The following is an 18,318-nucleotide window of genomic DNA, read 5'->3' as shown; positions in this document are numbered from 1 at the left end:
TGCATTCCTTGCTTAAAGTAAATATGAATGTACATGAGTTACCGCCTGGCTCACTTGTTTTCCCTTCAATTCATTTTTATGTTTCCGGGTTACAAAACATGACAGTGGCGATCAGAAAGTTTTAAATGGACTCGAGACGACTTCCTAACTATTCAAGCGCAGTAAGATGTTTAAGAGTTTAAAAAGCTCAGCAATACGATCGAGTAAAATAAATCAGCGCAGCGTGTGTTCTTTGGAAGACATAGACAAGATTAAAGAACAAAAAATGGACAAATTTACAAGTTCTTAAACAGCGAGTACTGAGTAAGAATAATCATAAATTTAAAAAAGCAGAAGTGTCTGACTACATCAAAATAATAGACTCATTTGATTGCACATGAGATAACTGGATTTTGTATACTGAATGGATTGAGCAATATGTTGAAGCAAATGAAATGGCCAATGAGGAGCAGTTTAGCTGAGTGCTTTTCCACAAAATGAGTTTGAATGGCATTTCAAAGAAACTGAAATGAAGCCTACAGATCTCCAACTAAGACTTATACTGAAGAAAAGATAACTCCTGTGCGAATGACATTGCTAACAGTGAAATACAATAACCAATAAGCCACATTGAGTTTGAATGTGGTAAAAACAGGACGGCCAGTATTGTGGGGCCATGAGTGGCTGAGACAACTACAATTTGATTGGAGATCCATCCACCATTTCCATGCCACATTCCCTGCAAAAGAGTCAATTGAAAGCAAATTAAGAAAGGTACTGGATGATGCCACAGTCGTGCTCAAGGATGGCATTGGAAAATTCAAACATATCAAGGGTAAAATAGTGTCAAATGAAAATGCCTCACCCAAGTCTTGCAAAACCATTCCAGCTCCTTATACCATTTGTGATAAATTAGCCAGTGAGCTAGATCACATGGTGGCTGAAGGAATTCTTTCAAAACTTGGGTGGAGCCCATGGGCAACACCAGTGGTCCCGGTAGCCAAGAAGAATGGCTCTGGCAGGATTTGTGGTGATTTTAAGGTCACTATCAATCCAGTACTGAAAGTAGTTCAATACCCTCTGCCCAAGATAGAGGATACCTTTGCAAACATTTCTGGAGGAAAACGATTCAGCAAAGTGGCTTGAATACAGATGGAGGTGTTTCTCATCATAAACACTCACAAAGGCTTTATCACTATAAAGGCTTATTTTTGGAGTAGCATTTACACCTGCACTCGGGAAGAAAGCTATGGACCAGGTGTTGCAAGACTGTCCAGGCACTCAGTATTACCTGGATGACATCATTGTTACTGGTAAGGATAATAAAGAACATCTTTAAAATCTCAAGACAGTGCTACAAAGATTGGAAGAATATGGGCTCATGGCATGATGTGACAAGTGTGAATTATTTAAACTCATCACTCACTGTAGCCACACCATCGATGCATAAGGATTACCCAAGTGTGTTGAGAAAATTCAAGAAGTAGTGGATGCCCCAAGGCCCAAGGATATGTCACAGCTATAGTCCTTTCTAGGATTTTTTAACTACTATAACAGGCTCCTGCCAAACCTGGCTGCTGTGCTCCACCCTTTGAACTTATTACTACAGATCAGGAAGAAATGGCAATGGACAAAGCAGTGTGAGGTGGCTTCCCAAAAGGTGAAGGAAATAGTGATGGCCGACGCTGTACTCACACATTATGATCTACATCGTTCAGTGAAGCTTCCCTGTGACACATCACCTTATGGTGTACCATAGGTGCAGTCATGTCAAATGTTATGAGTGATGGAAGTAAACACCCCAATGCCTTTGCATTACATTCCCTTATCACTCCAGAGAAAAACTATGCACAACTTGACAGAGAGGAATTGTGTCTGGTCTGGGGTGTAAAATGTTTCAACCAGTACTTGTATGAGAGGGAGTTTATCCTCGTTACTGATCATCAACCACTAGTGTCCATTTTTAATTGACAGAAGGGTGTTCCACTGACAGCAGCAGCACAAATGCAGAGATGGGCTCTATTTCTTGGAGGACCCAATTACAAGATTGATTTCAAGAGGACAACTAATCATGGAAATACTGATGGTTTGTCCAGTTTACCCTTGGAAAAGGAAATATCTGAAACATTTCCAAAAGAGGGAAAACAGAAGAGGACCCTACACTGTCTCAGCTCTACATGGCCACTCCAAATTGATGGAATGTACAGCAGCAATTCCAGTTCCCCCTTTTTGCCAGCGCTGGAATGAACTTGCCCTTCATGGAGGTAGGCTTATGCAGAGATTGAGAGTTGTTGTACATTTGAAGCCAAGAACTGAAGTGTTGGAGGAGCTACATGCTGGTCATTTAGGAATAACCAAAATGAATAAGTTGGCACAAAGCTTTGCCTGTTGGCCTGGGATAGACGAGCAGATCGAGCAGCTTGCCTTGCACAGTGTGGGATACCGATACATCCAGAAGATGCCAAGAGCAGGGCCACTAAATCCCTGGGACCTGCCTGCATCGTCCTAGCAGAGGACTCGTGTAGATTTTGCTGGACCATTTATGGACACGTTCCTTGGTTTGCAGCCAGAAGTGTTCCCTATAGCCTCCACTACAGACTCAAGAACTGTTGTTGTGTTGAGAAGCCTCTTCACAAGGGGTCAGTGATAATGATCCAAAATTTGTTGCGGACCAGTTTCAGCCATTCCTGAAAATGAATGGAATAAGACATATTACATCTGTACCATACCACCCAGCTACAAATGGCTTTTTAAAAATTTATTCCTTTATGGGATGTAGGTGTCGCATCTTGAGAAGGTGGTGATGAGCTGCGTTCTTGAACCGCTGCCGTCCCTGAGGTGCTGTTAGGAAGGGAATGCCATGATTTTGTCCCAGCAATATGTTTCCAAGTCAGGATGGTGAGTGACTTGTAGAGGGATTTCCATGTGGTGGTGTTCCCAGGTATCTACTGTTCTCGTCCTTCTAGATGGTGGTGGCTGTGGGTCTGGAAGGTGCTGCCTTAGGAGCTTTGGTGTGTGTTGCAATGCATCTTGTAGATAGTACACACTGCTGCAAATATTCCTTGATGGTGGAGGGATTGGATGCTTATGAAAGGGGTACCGATCAAGTGGGCTGCCTTGTACTGGCTGGTGTCAAGCTTCTTGAATGTTGATGGAGCTGCATTCATCCAGACAAGTGGCAAGTATTCCATTACACTCCTGACCCGAGCCTTGTAGATGGTGGACAGGCTTTGGGGGGGAGTCAGGAGGTAAATCACATAGCACAGGATTCCTAGCCTTTGACCTGCTCTGATAGCCACAGTGTCTATATGGCTAGACCAGCTCAGTTTCCTGTTGATGGTAAGAGATTCCGTGATGGTGATGCCACTGAATGTCAAGGGACAATGTTTAGGGCCTCTCTTGTTGGAGTTGGTCATTGCCTGGCACTTGTGTGGCTTGAATGTTACTTGCCACTTGTCAGCCCAAGCCTGGATACTGTCCAGGTCCTGCTGCATCTGGGCATGAGCTGCTTCACTATCTGAGGAGTCACAAATGGTGCAGAATACTGCACAGTCATCTGCGAACATCCCCACTTTGGGCCTTATGATGGAAGGAAAGTCATTGATGAAGCATTTGAAGATGGTTGGGCCTAGGACAGTATTTGTGGAGACTAAATCCTGCCTCCACATTGAAGAAACCCTCCAGCGTGTGGTGTAGCATTACCAACGTGCTAAATGGGATAGACTGAACAGACCTACTAGCCCAAGACTGGGCATCTATGAGGCACTGTGGACCATCAGCAGCAGCAGAATTGTTCTCAACTACAAGCTGAAACCTCATAGCCCTGCATATCCCCCACTCTAACATTACCACCAGGCCAGGGGATCAACCCTGGTTCAATGAAGAGTGCAGGAGGGCATGCCAAGAACAACACCAGGTATACCTCAATATGAGGCGTCACCGTGGTGAAGCCACAATACAGGACTACTTGCTTGTCAAACACCATAGGCAGCAAGTAATAGACAGAGCTAAGTTGTCCCGCAACCAACCAATCAGATGTAAGCTCTGTAGTCCTGCCACATCCAGCCGTGAATGGTGGTGGACAATCAAACAACTCACTGGAGGAGGAGGCTCCACAAACATCCCCATCCTCAATGCTAGAAGAGCCCAGTACACCTGTGCAAAAGATAAGGCTGAGGGCATTTGCAGCAATCCCAGTCAGAAGTGCCGAGTAGATGATCCAGCTTGGCCTCCTCCTGAAGTCCCCAGCATCCCAGATGTCAGTATGCAGCCAATTTGATTCACTCCATGTGATATCAAGAAATGGCTGAAAGCACTGGATACTGCGAAGGCTATGGTCCCAGACAAAATCCCGGCAATAGTCCTGAAGATTTGTGTTCAGAACTTGCTGTGCCACAAGCCATGGTGTTCCAGTACAGCTACAATACTGGCATCTACCTGGCAATGTGGAAAATTGCCCAAGTATATCCTGTACACAAGAAACAGGACAAGTCAAACCCAGCCAATTACCGCCCTATCAGCCTACTCCCCATCATCAGCAAAGTAATGGAAGAGCTCATCGCAGTGCTACTATGCAGCACCTATTTGGCAGTAACCTGCTTAAGAATGTCCAGTTTGGGTTCCATCAAGGCCACTCAGCTCCTGACCTCATCACCACCATAGACCAAACATGGACCAAAGAGCTAAATACCAGAGGTGAGGTGAGAGTGATAGCCCTCGACATCAAGGCAACATTTGACCGGGTATGGCCACCAAGGTGCCCTAGCTAAATGGCTTGACAGAAAGATTTGTTCAGCGTCTAAAGAACGCACTGTGAGCAATGTCAACAGAGCACGCTGCACTAACACTGAATCAGAAACCTCCTCGTATGTCACAATGCAACGTACTCTACAACCAGCAATACTCCAACTAAGCCGTTGTTGGGTTGTTCCTTGTTAGCACGCTTGCATCTCCTCAAACCCAGTCTCAGAAGGAGTATGCAGAACAAACAGCTGAGACATATTGAGGACTCTGCAAACAAGGAGGTTTGATGTTGCACTCCTACACAAGCAGTCCTAGTGAGCGATGCCAGAGATGATCAAAAGTGGATACTCGGAAAGATTAAGGACAGAACTGGACCACTCTCCTACACAATGGAGGTTGTGTCTGATATCATCTGGAGATGATGTGTCCATCAGTTTGGGAGAGCAGAGTCAATTGTTAGAGAAGAAAGATGTCTGGAGCTGTCAGAACCACTTTGTACAGTCCCAGAGTCAACTCCTACAGAGGAGGCCCCAGAACCTGAGATTGTTTCACAGTCATATTTCACCTAGCAAGCAGAGAGCTCTCCCTGTCAGGAAAGATGTTATGCCACAAGAGTATGAAATCTTCCACAGCGATTAAATCATTAGGCCTAAATGGGACAAATTAAAATTTACCATGCTGTGGATGTCTGTATCATAGTTTTATTACACTATGTATAGCAAAAGCGCGTTCTATATTGAGTTGAAGTTTATAGCTAAGCAGGGAAGAGTTATACATTTAATATTTCAGTAATATTGTAAATATATTTTTGATTAAGCATTCTTGTTCATTTGAATAATTCACCATGGGTTATATGTAAAATATTTCAATTGCATACATCATGACACTAACACATCAGATATCCACACCTTGTTTAAAGTTTTAACAAACAAACATGAGTTAATTCCTAACTCCCATGCTTTCCTTTCAATTAGTTTTTATGTTTACATAACATCTCTGCCAGTAGTACTCAAGTTGCAATGGTTCAAATAGCTTAGACATATTGCCTGGTTTGATGCAAGCCAATTAACACAACCCCATTGTCTTAACATTTGGTCTTATGCAATCTCCTAGTCTATGGAGTAGCCTGTGCTTTAACTTCAATTTACTGCTTACAATTTACAAAAAAAAACTGAAGGCTAATTACAAGCTTCCTGAACTTATTTACACGTAGAATGAAAACTGAAGACGGGTTCTTGTTTAACTTAATATCTGCTATATTCCCATACCTCCAGAATACTCCCTAACACCATCACAGAACTGCTTGTACAACCTGTGGAGTCACTTGTAAGGACTCTTCATCTCATGTTCCTGATATTTATTGTTTATTTACTTTTTAAATTATTTCTTTTTGGTTTCTTTCGTATTGACATATTTTGTTGTCTTTTGCAAATTGGTTGCTTGTCCATCCTGTTGGGTGCAGTCTTTCATTAAATCTATTATGTTTCTTGGCTCTACTGAGTATGCCCATAAGAAAATGAATCTCAGCATAGCATATGGTAACATACAGGTACTTTGATAATAAATTTTACTTTGACTTTGATTAAACAAAGGGGTGAAAGGTTACAAATGATAGGCAGAAATGTAGAGTGTACAAACAGATTAGACACGATAGACTAACAGGTTTGAGAGTTTGGATACCCTGCACCCAGCTCTCTATGTTGATACTTCACTTCCAATACAAAGGTATTTGTATTCATTGCTTCTCAACCTGTGAGCAATTCATGGCTGGATTCCAACTCTTCTGTAGTGAGAAATGTTGTACTTACGCAATACAAGTTGCTGCCACCAGCCCAAATGTCTTACTTATCTTTGCACTCTACGTGGGAAATTCTTTACCTATATCTTGGTTCAAAAGTTCAATTTTCACACATGCTAACTCAATACAATATAAAGTAACATCAGAATTCCCAACTGTTTGAGCCTCTAGATCGGGAAGGTTGTAGGAGTGACTTGATGGTGGTCAAAGGTAGGTAAATTAACTTCAACAAGTTTTATTATTAAGAGTTCCATGAAAAGCTGGTATCTATCTGAACCCTTAATCCTGATCTCGGTACCGAATTGCTTGGTATGTCATATCATGTTTGTAATATTATTATCATAACCAGTATCAAATATTTCTTTCCTTAGCTTGACCCACAAAATTCATAGTACATTATTTTTATAACACAGTTCTCATGACCAAGATTAATACTGATTTTGTCATAACAAAATCCAACAAGCTTTTCGCTGAGGTTATTCTTTAACAACAGAAGGGTCAGCTCTGTGACACAGCAAGTAACCCCAGCAACCTAGATTCAGTCCTGAACTCTGGTACTATCTGTGAGGAAGTTGTGCGTTCTATGCCTGGTTGCTTGGGTTCATAAGTTTCATCTCGCATCGTGAAGACTTGCATGTTGGTGAATTAATGGTATACTCTAAATTGCTGCTCGGGTAAGGAGAAAGTAGTAAATTTTGGGTGTGTGGGGCGGCAGGGTAGGGGGCGGTTAGTGGGAATGTGGGACAGAATCAACACAGGATTAGTGTAAAAGGGTGGTTGAAAGCCAATGCTGACTTAATGGCTAAAGGACCTGTTTTGTGCCATTTCAGCCTGTGAATCTATGAAATTTGCTTTGCAAGTTAAATGTCTCATTTGGTAGAGAAATAAACTGAGATTTTTGTTTTCTTCCTGTTGTATATTTAGTATTTCAGTAGTATTTGATTAATATTGTAAATATGTTGTTTGATTAAGCATTCTTGATTGTTTAAAAATCCTTTAAGGGTTTTATGTTAAAAATAAGTGAATTGCAAATAACACTACCATGCCATAGTTACAAGACTCACTTAAAGTAAAAACAAACGTACACAAGTCATCTCCCAGTTCCCTTGTTTTCCTTTCAATTGGCTTTTATGTTTTGAAGTTGCAAAACATAACAGTAGTGACAAGTAAGTTTCAAATGAACACACTCCAACCATAAGCAGACACAAAAGGAGGGGAACATTTCAGCGTATGTGGCTGAATTGAAGAAATTGAGCTTTGTCATTTCAATAATAGGCTAAATGATATACTGAGAATCATTTGGTTTGTGAAATCTTACAAGAAAGCATTCAAAAATGTCTCCTAACTCAAGCACAACTTACATTTAAAAGAGCAGTTGAAATAGAAACATAGAAACATAGAAACATAGAAAATAGGTGCAGGAGTAGGCCATTCGGCCCTTCGAGCCTGCACCGCCATTTATTATGATCATGGCTGATCATCCAACTCAGAACCCAGCCTTCCCTCCATACCCCCTGACCCCTGTAGCCACAAGGGCCATATCTAACTTCCTTTTAAACATAGCTAATGAACTGGCCTCAACAGTTTGCTGTGGCAGAGAATTCCACAGATTCACCACTCTCTGTGTGAAGAAGTTTTTCCTAATCTCGGTCCTAAAAGGCTTCCCCTCTATCCTCAAACTGTGACCCCTCGTTCTGGACCTCCCCAACATCGGGAACAATCTTCCCGCATCTAGCCTGTCCAATCCCTTTAGGATCTTATACGTTTCAATCAGATCCCCCCTCAATCTTCTAAATTCCAACGAGTACAAGCCCAGTTCATCCAGTCTTTCTTCATATGAAAGACCTGCCATCCCAGGAATCAATCTGGTGAACCTTCTTTGTACTCCCTCTATGGCAAAGATGTCTTTCCTCAGATTAGGGGACCAAAACTGCACACAATACTCCAGGTGTGGTCTCACCAAGGCCTTGTACAACTGCAGTAGTACCTCCCTGCTCCTGTACTCGAATCCTCTCGCTATAAATGCCAATAGATGTATCAATGGAAACAGCAGAGAGAGATGTAACTGAATTGCTCAGGAATAAAAGTGAGTATGAACAAAATTGCAACATCTAAACAGAAACTGGCCTGACGAAACAAATTGTATTACTGTTGTGGCAGGGGATCACATACACCAGACCAATGCAGGTTTAAATGTGAAACTTTCAGTAAAAGCAACAAAGAACACAACCAAAGAGCATGTCAGGCAGACAAAATAAATAGACTGCACAGGGAAGAGAAAAAGATTAAAAAGTCGAGTTGTAGTTTCAATAAAAGCACTAATTTGCAAAATGAGTTTGAATGGCATTTCAAAGATACTGAAATGAAGCCTGCAGATATCCAGCGAAGAACTTATACTAGAGAAAAGTTAACTCCTGTGTGAATGACATTTGTAATGGTCAAGTACAATAACCAACAAGCCACACTGGGCTAGTATAGAGTAAAAATAAAATGGCCCACATTGTGTGGTCATGCATGGCTGAAACAACTTTAGCTTGATTGGAGATCCATCCACCATTTACATGCCACATCCCCTGCACAGAGTCAACTGAAGGCAAATTAAGGAAGATAGAAAAATAGAAACATAAAAAAACTACAGCACAATACAGGCCTTTCAGCCCACAATGCTGTGCCGAACATGTACTTACTTTAGAAATTACCTAGGGTTACCCACAGCCCTCTATTTTTCTAAGCTCCATGTACCTATCCAGGAGTCTCTTAAAAGACCCTATCATATCTGCCTCCACCACCATGGCTGGCAGCCCATTCCACGCACTCACCTCCTTCTGCGTAAGATGACGAGAGGCATTGATCATGTGGATAGTCAGAGGCTTTTTCCCAGGGCTGAAACATGATCAATGTCTCTCATCATCTTATACACCTCTATCAGGTCACCTCTCATGCTCCGTCGCTCCGAGGAGAAAAGGCCAAGTTCACTCAATCTATTCTTGTAACGCATGCTCCCCAATCCAGGCAACATCCTTGTAAATTTCCTCTGCACCCTTTCTATAGTTTCCACATCCTTCCTGTAGTGAGGTGAGCAGAACTGAGCACAGTACTCCAAGTGGGGTCTGACCAGGGTCCTATATAACTATAACTTTACCTCTCAGCTCTTAAGCTCAATCCCACGATTGTTGAAGGCCAATGCATCGTACATCTTCGTAACCACAGAGTCAACCCGCGCAGCAGCTTTGAGTGTCTTATGGACTCAGACCCCAAGATCCCTCTGATCCTCCACACTGCCAAGAGTCTTACCATTAATATTATATTCTGCCATTATATTTGACCTACCAAAATGAACCACCTCACACTTATCTGGGTTGAACGCCATCTGCCACTTCTCAGCCCAGTTTTGTATCCTGTCGATGTTCCACTGTATCCTCTGACAGCCCTCCACACTACCCACATGACAAAGCCTTGCTGCCAAAGCCATTCTGCAGCTGCACTCTGGCAGAATGCTGTGGACCTGGTGTTGGAAGGCTACACAGGCACTTAGTCATCTCCAAAATCTCAAGACAGAGTTAAAAAGATTAGAAGATTAGTTCAGAGCACAATATGTCAACAGTGTATTCTTTAATCCAAGCAACACTTACTGTGGGCACACCACGAAGCACAAGAATTACACAAGTGTACTGAGAAAATTCAAGCAGTAGTGCATGCTCCAAGGCCAAAGAACATGTTATAGTTCCGGACCTTTTTAATATTCATCAATTACCAAGGATTCAAAGTACTAACGGTACACTTACTATCAAAATATGTATGCAGCATACGACCCTAAGGTTTGTCTTCCCCATGGGCAGCCATGAAACAAAGAACTATGGAACCTGTTCAAAGAAAAAAAAACACCTAACCCCGCCTCTTCCCACATGCAAAAGAAAACAAGTCGTGCAAAAAGCAACAACAGAAAAAAAGAGGCAAAAAACACAAAATATAAAACACAAAGTCAAAAGGCATATTTCAGTTTTTTACAAAATCGCCCAAAATAGCAACAAAAAAGGGAGCAACCAGGAAACTAGAAACACATCATAATGTGGATTAGGGGCTGATCTGCAAACCACGTCAATTAAACCTTGTCCCAGAACCTAAGATTGCTTCACATCCACAAGTCTCACCTGCCAGACAGAGTGGCACCCCTTGTCACGAAAGTCATTATCGCACAAGAGTAAGAAAGCCTCCACAGCAATTAAATCATTAAGCTTGAATCAGACAATTTAAAATTACTGAGGATATTTGTATAGTAGTTGCATTATATTGTATACTTTGTTGAGATGAATTCTATATTGGGTTGAAGTTTATAGCTAAGCAGGTAGGAGTGTCATCACAAGAAAACAAAGCTTCAGAAATAGTAATAATTTTGGACTGGCTGGTGGCACAATGACATCAGCGCCGGACCCAGGAGCGGAGGTTCCCGGGTTTGAAACCAGTCAGGTCCGCTCCAGAGTACGCTTTCCACCCGTGCCAGGCTGAGTGTCGAGATCGCAACTCAACCTCATAAACTAAAGGGGAAAATACTGCAAAAATGTCTGTGTGAGAAGCCTCTCTCTCCCACTCCGAGCCTTGTAAAAAGCCATGAAAAAGACATCATCACAGACGCACGCACACCCAGACGCACACGCACAGACTCGCACGCACGCAGGCACACGTCAAAAAAAAAGAAATAGGTACAATTTTGTTCAATGTATCCAAGCTAAATGAGATATTAAATGCACCATATAAACACTCAGCAGCTCCTCGTTTGGCATTGGTGCCTTTTGTTTGTAAATAATTGTCTCAGATTTGAAAATTCATTAATCCATTTTTTAGTCAACTTTGGTGCATGATCACTAGATCTGAAACTGTGCCATGGCACACTGACTTACCAACAAACTATTCCCAGTTTGTATAATGCTAGATAGTGAATAATTTTTGTTTTATGAAGAATAGTGAGTTCCACAGATATTTAGTTTAGCTAAACATACAAAATTCTGGTGGAACGCAACAGGCCAGGCAGCATCTATAGGAAGAAGTACAGTCGACGTTTTGGGCCGAGACCCTTCGTCAGATCGTCCCTCTTCAGTCCTGACAAAGGGTCTCGGCCCAAAACGTTGACTGCTTGTTTCCACGGATGCTGCTCGACCTGCTGAGTTCCTCCAGCATAGTGTGCGTGTTATTATCACCGGCATGGATCTTGAAATTTGTAAAACTGTGAATTACAGTAAAAATTTATATATATATATAAAATTAAATAAGTGCTGCAAAAACAGAAACAAAAATGTCATGAGGTAGTGTTCATGGGTTCAATAACCATTCAGAATTCAGAAATTTAGTACAATATTTTAAATTATTAATCCAGAGAGAAACTATATCCAGGCTCAATCATTAGCTTATACCCTATTAAGAATATTTTATTTCTTGCAGAATGATGTCCCTTTGCATCCTGAAAGTGTACTTTGTTGTGTTCATCCTTATTTTAATGGATGGACTTCCAACAGGTAAGAAACTGAACACAATACAGAAATGTTAAAGGCAATCAAGTTCTTTGAATATGTGTGAGCAAAAGAATGCAACAAGTATGTGGTTTGAATTTATCATATGGAAATTCTTAACTAAGTTGTTAGAAATAAAAATCAGGCAAGTATTACAAAATAATAAAAATAAATCTTTAAATAAGGTATTAGTTGATGAGCAGGGAATGGTGCTGGGATAAATTGGAAGTAAGTGAGATAAGATCCATGCATTGAATCAGTGATGTGAAACAGATTCTCTTCACAAAGTCAACAAGTATAGAAAACTCCATGAAAAACTTATGATTTAATCTTTACAGATGAAATTGGGCATTTAGCTCCACTGTTCACCAGCCTTAATTCTCCTGTCCTCCCCTCAAATCCTTTGATTCATTCAAAGACTATTTATCTCAGTCTGAATGCAAACGGTAACTGAGCTCAACCCTTTGGTGTAGAGAAGATCAAATGTTCACAACCTTCCGAGCGAGAAAAAAATTGTAATTTTGATCTTAAGTAGCTATCCCTATTCTGAATTTGTTACCCCTAGTTCCACACCAGTGAGCGCATATACACATTGAGCATTATTGCAGGAAAGTAGCATCCATCATCAGGAACCACTACCACCCAGGCCATGCTCTCTTCTCCCTGCTGCCATCAGGAAGAAGGTACAGGAGCCTCATGGCTCACACCACCAGGTTCAGGAACTGTTATTACTCCTTAACCATCAGGCTCCTGAACCAGAGAGGATAACTTCACTCCATTCGCCCCATCATTGAAATGTTCCTGCAAACTATGGGTTCACTTTCAAGAAGGCTTCATCTTACATTCTCGATATTTATTGTTTATTTATTTATTATTATAATTTCTTTTCTTTTTTTGTATTTGCACAGTTTGTTGTCTTATGCACACTAGTTGCCTACACTGTTGGGTGCGCTCTTTCATGGATTCTATAATCGTTTTTGGATTTATTGAGTATGCCTGCAAAAAAAAAATCTCAGGGTTTTATATAGTGACACAAATGTACCTTGATAATAAATTTACTTTGAACTGAACTTTCCAGTCTCATTTAGGAGTAATATTCTCCCCTGAACTTGCAGAATAAATTCTTCATCAATGCCTCTTGCTCTTTACCCCATCAACCAATTTAATGATTTTCTATATTTCCTAAAGATATTTTATTCTAAATTCCAAAAACAGAGACCTACTTAAAGTCCTATGACATGACAGACCTCCATCCCAGGAACCAACCTTTTTAACCTTCAATGCACTTCCTTCAAATCAAGCCCGTTCTATTCTAAGAATAGAAATCAAAACTATTCACAATATTCCAGGTATAATCCTGAAACAACCTAATATGCAACACAGTGTTGGCCTTATAGGGAGCACAGTGTTAACCCTATAGGGAGTATGGTGTTGACCCTATAGGCAGCACAGTGTTGACCCTATAGGGAGCACAGTGTTGACGCTATAGGGAGTCCGGTGTTGACGCTATTGGAAGCACGGTGTTGACCCTATAGGCAGCACAGTGTTGACGCTATAGGGAGCACAGTGTTGACCCTATAGGGAGCACAGTGTTGACCCTATAGGGATTACGGTGTTGACACTATTGGAAGCATGGTGTTGACCCTATAGGCAGCACAGTGTTCACCCTATAGGGAGCACATTGTTGACGCTATAGGCTAGTAGAGCTGCTGTCTCACAGCTCTGGTGAGCTGGATTTGATCCTGATCTCAGGTGACTGTGTGGAGTTTTGCATGTTCTTCCCATGACTGTAAAGTGCTCTGGGCACTCCAGTTTCCTCCCAAGTCCCAAGGATGTGCAGACTAGTAAATCAATTGGCCATTGAAAATTACTCCTGGTATGTTGGTGAGAGGTAGAGCCTGGCAATAGAAGTGTGTGGAGACTGGTCAATATGAATTAGGTTAGCTAAGGGGCATGTTTCTGTATTGCATGACTTTCTGTTAGTTTATAACTGCACTAAGATTTACTCTTATGCTGAAATCACCTGAAAATAAAGGGGATTATACCACTGATCTTGACAACTGCCTGCTGAAACTGCAGGTTAGCTTTCAGTGCTTTGTTTATTGGATGGTCTTAGGTCCCTTTGAAACTCAATGCTTTTCAATCTCTCACCATTTAAAAATTATTCTGTATTTGTTTTTCTAACCTTGTGCTTTTCTTAATTCAATTCTATCTGCTATGTTGTTGCCACCCCGGTCAGCATGTATACCTCCTCCTAGTGACTCTTGATTCTTCTTAATTACCACATCCACAGTTTAATGTTTCATATCATCAATATTTTGGTTTATCTGGAAGATAAATATAATTTATTCAATCTGGAACAAACCTCAAAAGTAAACTGACTTGGTTTTGCATGACAATTACTGAAGCTAAAAGTAAGTGAAGGATTTATACCATCAGGTCAACACAAGAAAAATGGAAGTTTACTCAGTAAACAAATAATGAAGTTAGCTGAGGACAGGAATATTGGTGAATTGATTTCACTTCTCCATAATAACTCAGAAAAATTAAATCATTCAAAATTTGTGGGTGAAATGAACTTCCAATTAAGTTCTATAGTCCAATCTATTTACCAGTCAGTGATAGTTATGCCTTCAGTTGTGTAGACACAAAGAAGGAATCTTCCAGAACAAGCTGTCCAGCATTCCTCTGCCTGACCTTCTTTTCCTCCTTTTTAGTACATGTCCAAATTGCACAAAGTGCAATTCATTCAAAATCTCTGTTATTCCGGACCTACAGTGGCTTGCAGCTCAGCAATGCCTCATTTTTATAATTCCATCCTTATCTCTGCTTACCTTTATATGTCAATTTTACAGCCCTCTGCAATGACAATGCGAGGTGTTTTGTGCTTTAACATTCTTGATATGTCAACACTAGTGGCCAGGTGCTCCTCCAGTTTCGTCCTCTTGTGCACTCCCAATTTTAATGCTCCCAACACTCCATTTATGGCAGAATTGCTCTTCCTAAATCTCTTTCCCTCTCTAAACCTCTATCTTCCTTAAAACTTAGCTCTTTTACTAACTCTTCTGGGTAGAAACTTTAATAACTCCTTCCCTGGATCAGTATCAAAAGTTATATTTTAGAACTCTTCCTTGAATAGCCCCAGGGTATTTTTCAATATTAAGAGCACTCTATAAATTACTTCAATGAAGAGGAAGTGTTGATTCAAAATTCCCCCAATCCAAGTTGTTTCCAATTTATAGCAATAACATGATTTCAGGAATCCATTCACATGAGTCATATTTCCAAGTTGGAGAAACAATTAAACTGATGTGACAGCACAGATATCATATAATGTGTTTGAAAAACAGTGGTAGTTGATGTTAAATTCTGAGAAGTACGCTCAGTGTCTGTTTTATTAGGTACGTACTGTACCTAATAAAGTGGCCACTGACTGTATGTTCATGGTTTCCTGCAGCGGTAGCCACTTCAAGGTTCTTCTGCACACCACTGTTGTAACACATGATTATCTGAGTTATAGTTGCCTTTCTGTCGGCTTGAATATTCTCCTCTGCCCTCTCTCATTAACAAGGCGTATTTGCCCACACACCTGCCACTCACTGAAATTTTTTTTTGTTTTTGCACTATCCTCCCTAAACTCTAGATACTATTGTGCATGAAAATCAGCAGATCGGCAGTTTCTGAGGTATTCAAACCACCCTGTTTGGCACGAACAATCATTCCACAGTCAAAGTCACTTAGATCACATTTCTTCCCCATTCTGATATTTGGTCTAAACAACAACTGAACCTCTTACCATGTCCCCATGCCTTTATGTATTGATTTGCTGCCACATGATTGGATGATTAGATATTTCCATTAACGGGTAGGTGTACAGGTTAAGTAAGTGGCCACTGGGTTTAAAATGTACCGCATGAAGAGAAGAAAAACAGACACTATTCAACAAGACAAAATGCCATGAATATTGTCAAGGTATTGTTAAAAGACTCTTGGACTGTTAGATTCATACCCAACCAATGCAGAAGCACAAATACCAAAGAATATTACTCTGCAGTAGTAGATGTTGTAATGCTTATGCAATCTATCCTGTCGTAGTTCGATCATGGTAAGATTCTCCTCATCTCATCAATGGAAATCAAAGTTAAATGACAGCACGTGCTGGTCAGTTTATACCTCAATTGCTATGTCTATTTTGGCCATTGAGAAACACCAGTGATCGAAGTGCAAGGACATACTGGAATCATCATTTTATTTACTTGATCAAAGCTCATTTCAGTTAAAGGAAGATTACACCTAATGTCATGTGATAGAACTGATGTTTATGAGTTCCACATTTGACCAGTGCACATCCAAGTATTTAAGATAACGCTGCAGTGAATAGTGGCAAAGTTTTTTGATAGACCAGAACTTGGAATAAGTAGATTTTCTTCTTATTTGTCTCATTTCAGTTTTAAATTCATGGATATTTTCATGTGAATCTAATTGTGGAATTTTCCATTTGAATCTAATTGTGAAATAGTGGAAAAAATAACTTACATAGTAGATTTTTATTGATCTGTTATGATATCATGGCACTACTCCCCATCTGTCCACCTCCCTATCCCCAGTAAAAAATGATTTAAAGAAGGACATCCAAAGAATGATATGTATCAGACACCCACACCCACACCCACACCCAGAAGGCTGTTTCTGACACCTCAGTCCTTTTTCTTGATCTCTCTGCCTCCATTTCTGGAGATGAACTATCTACTGATATCTTTTATAAACCTACCAATTCCCACTGTTATCTTGAGTATAGCACTTCACACCCTAGTTCCTGTAACAATCCTATTCCCTGTTCTCAGCTCTTTTGCCTCTGTTCCCAGGATGCAGATTTCCTTTTCAGGACATCAGAGATGTCCTCCTTCTTCAAAGAACATGGTTTCTCACCTTCCAATATTGATACTGCCCTCATCTGCATCTCCTCCATTTTCCGAACATCCACGCTCACCTCATCTTCGCACTGCCTTAACAATGTTAGAGTTCCTCTTGATCTTACCTACCACCCCACAAGCCTCTGCATCCAAAACATCATCCTCTGCTTCTTCTGGCATCTCCAAAGGGATCCTACAACTAAACATATCTTTACCTCCACTATCTTCTTCCTTTCCGCAGGGATTGCTCCATCCATAATTCCCTTGTCCATTCATCCCTCCCCACTAATCTCCTTCCTGGTACTTATCCCTGCAGTGGTCTAAGTACTACACACTGCCCATTCACCTCCTCCCTCACCTCCACTCATGGCCCCAAACTCCTTCCAGGTGAGGCAACACTTCACCAGCAAATCTGCTGGGGGTGTCTATTGTGTCAGGTGCTCCCACTGCGGCCACTTCTACATTGGTGAGACCTATCATAAACTGGGGGACCATTTCATTGAGCACCTCTGCTCCATCCACCAAAAGCGGAACTTCAATGCGGCCAAACATTTTAATTCTGATTCCCATTCTCATTCTGACCTCAGTCCATGACCTCCACTTATGCCTTGAAGAGGCCACCCTCAGAGTGGAAGGGTAACACCTGATATTCCATCTGGGTAGCTTCCAACCTGATGGCATAAATATCAATTTCTCCCTCCAGTAAAAAAATTGCCTCCCCCTCCCCCCTCCTCTATTCCCCACTCGGGTGTTTTACCTATTCTCACCTGCCTATCACTTTTCCCAGGGTCTCCTCCTTCCCTTCCTCATATGGTCCACTCTCCTCTCTTATCAGATTCCATACTCTCCAGCCCTTTACCTTTCCCACCCAATTGGCTTCACCCATCATCTTCCAGCTAGCCTTCCTCCACTCCCCTACCTTTTTATTCTGCCGTCATCTTCTTTCCTTTTCGGTCCTGAAGAAGGGTCTTGGCTTGAAAAGAAGACTGTTTGTTCACTTCCATAGATGCTGCCTGACCCGTAAGTCCCTCTAGCATTTTGTGCGTATAGCATGTATAATGCCATCACACACCAGTGATGTTCACCACAAGCAAATTTCTGATACTGCCAAACTGAAGCCCAACTCTACGATTAAAACTAAAGGTTTAATATGCATTAGGGATCAGGCATTAAGTAACAGCAATGACAGCTCATTCACCTTAACTCCGCTATTTAAGATCATTTAATATATTCAAGTGAGTTGTTATTTCATTTCTTCTGGGTGTTTTGCTTTGAATTGCTTGGAGCTTCTTTTGCGTTGCTGAAATTTACAGGGAGCAGTGAGTTTGGCTTGAATTCAAAACCACAGTAGGAATCAGTTGCTCCTTAGCTGTCCAGAAAA

At 41.2% G+C, this 18,318-nt stretch overlaps 1 protein-coding gene and 1 long non-coding RNA gene across 3 annotated transcripts in view; one reads left to right on the top strand and one right to left on the bottom strand.

The window, feature by feature from the left end:
- LOC134336682 (uncharacterized) overlaps positions 1–11,948 on the bottom strand; it is a 76,044-nt gene extending 64,096 nt beyond the window's left edge. Inside the window, exon 1 of the long non-coding RNA XR_010015849.1 lies at positions 10,306–11,948. This is a non-coding gene — a long non-coding RNA (uncharacterized LOC134336682). The remainder of the gene's footprint in view (positions 1–10,305) is intronic.
- Positions 6,588–18,318, top strand: part of LOC134336677 (myeloperoxidase-like) — a 76,848-nt gene continuing 65,117 nt past the window's right edge. The window contains exons 1-2 of one of the 2 annotated variants that reach the window (XM_063031035.1): positions 6,588–6,730; positions 11,957–12,030. In XM_063031035.1, coding sequence (XP_062887105.1) covers positions 11,958–12,030 — 73 coding nt within the window. In that variant the 5' untranslated portion in view covers positions 6,588–6,730; position 11,957. Of the gene's footprint in view, positions 6,731–7,153; positions 7,195–11,956; positions 12,031–18,318 lie in introns of those variants that run through there. The other variant, XM_063031034.1, reaches the window with a different exon arrangement.

Source organism: Mobula hypostoma, chromosome 23 (assembly GCF_963921235.1).
Source record: "Mobula hypostoma chromosome 23, sMobHyp1.1, whole genome shotgun sequence".
Lineage (NCBI taxonomy): Eukaryota > Metazoa > Chordata > Chondrichthyes > Myliobatiformes > Myliobatidae > Mobula > Mobula hypostoma.
The sequence above is the reverse complement of the archived record's forward strand: the minus strand, read 5'-3'. Positions and strand labels throughout refer to the sequence as shown.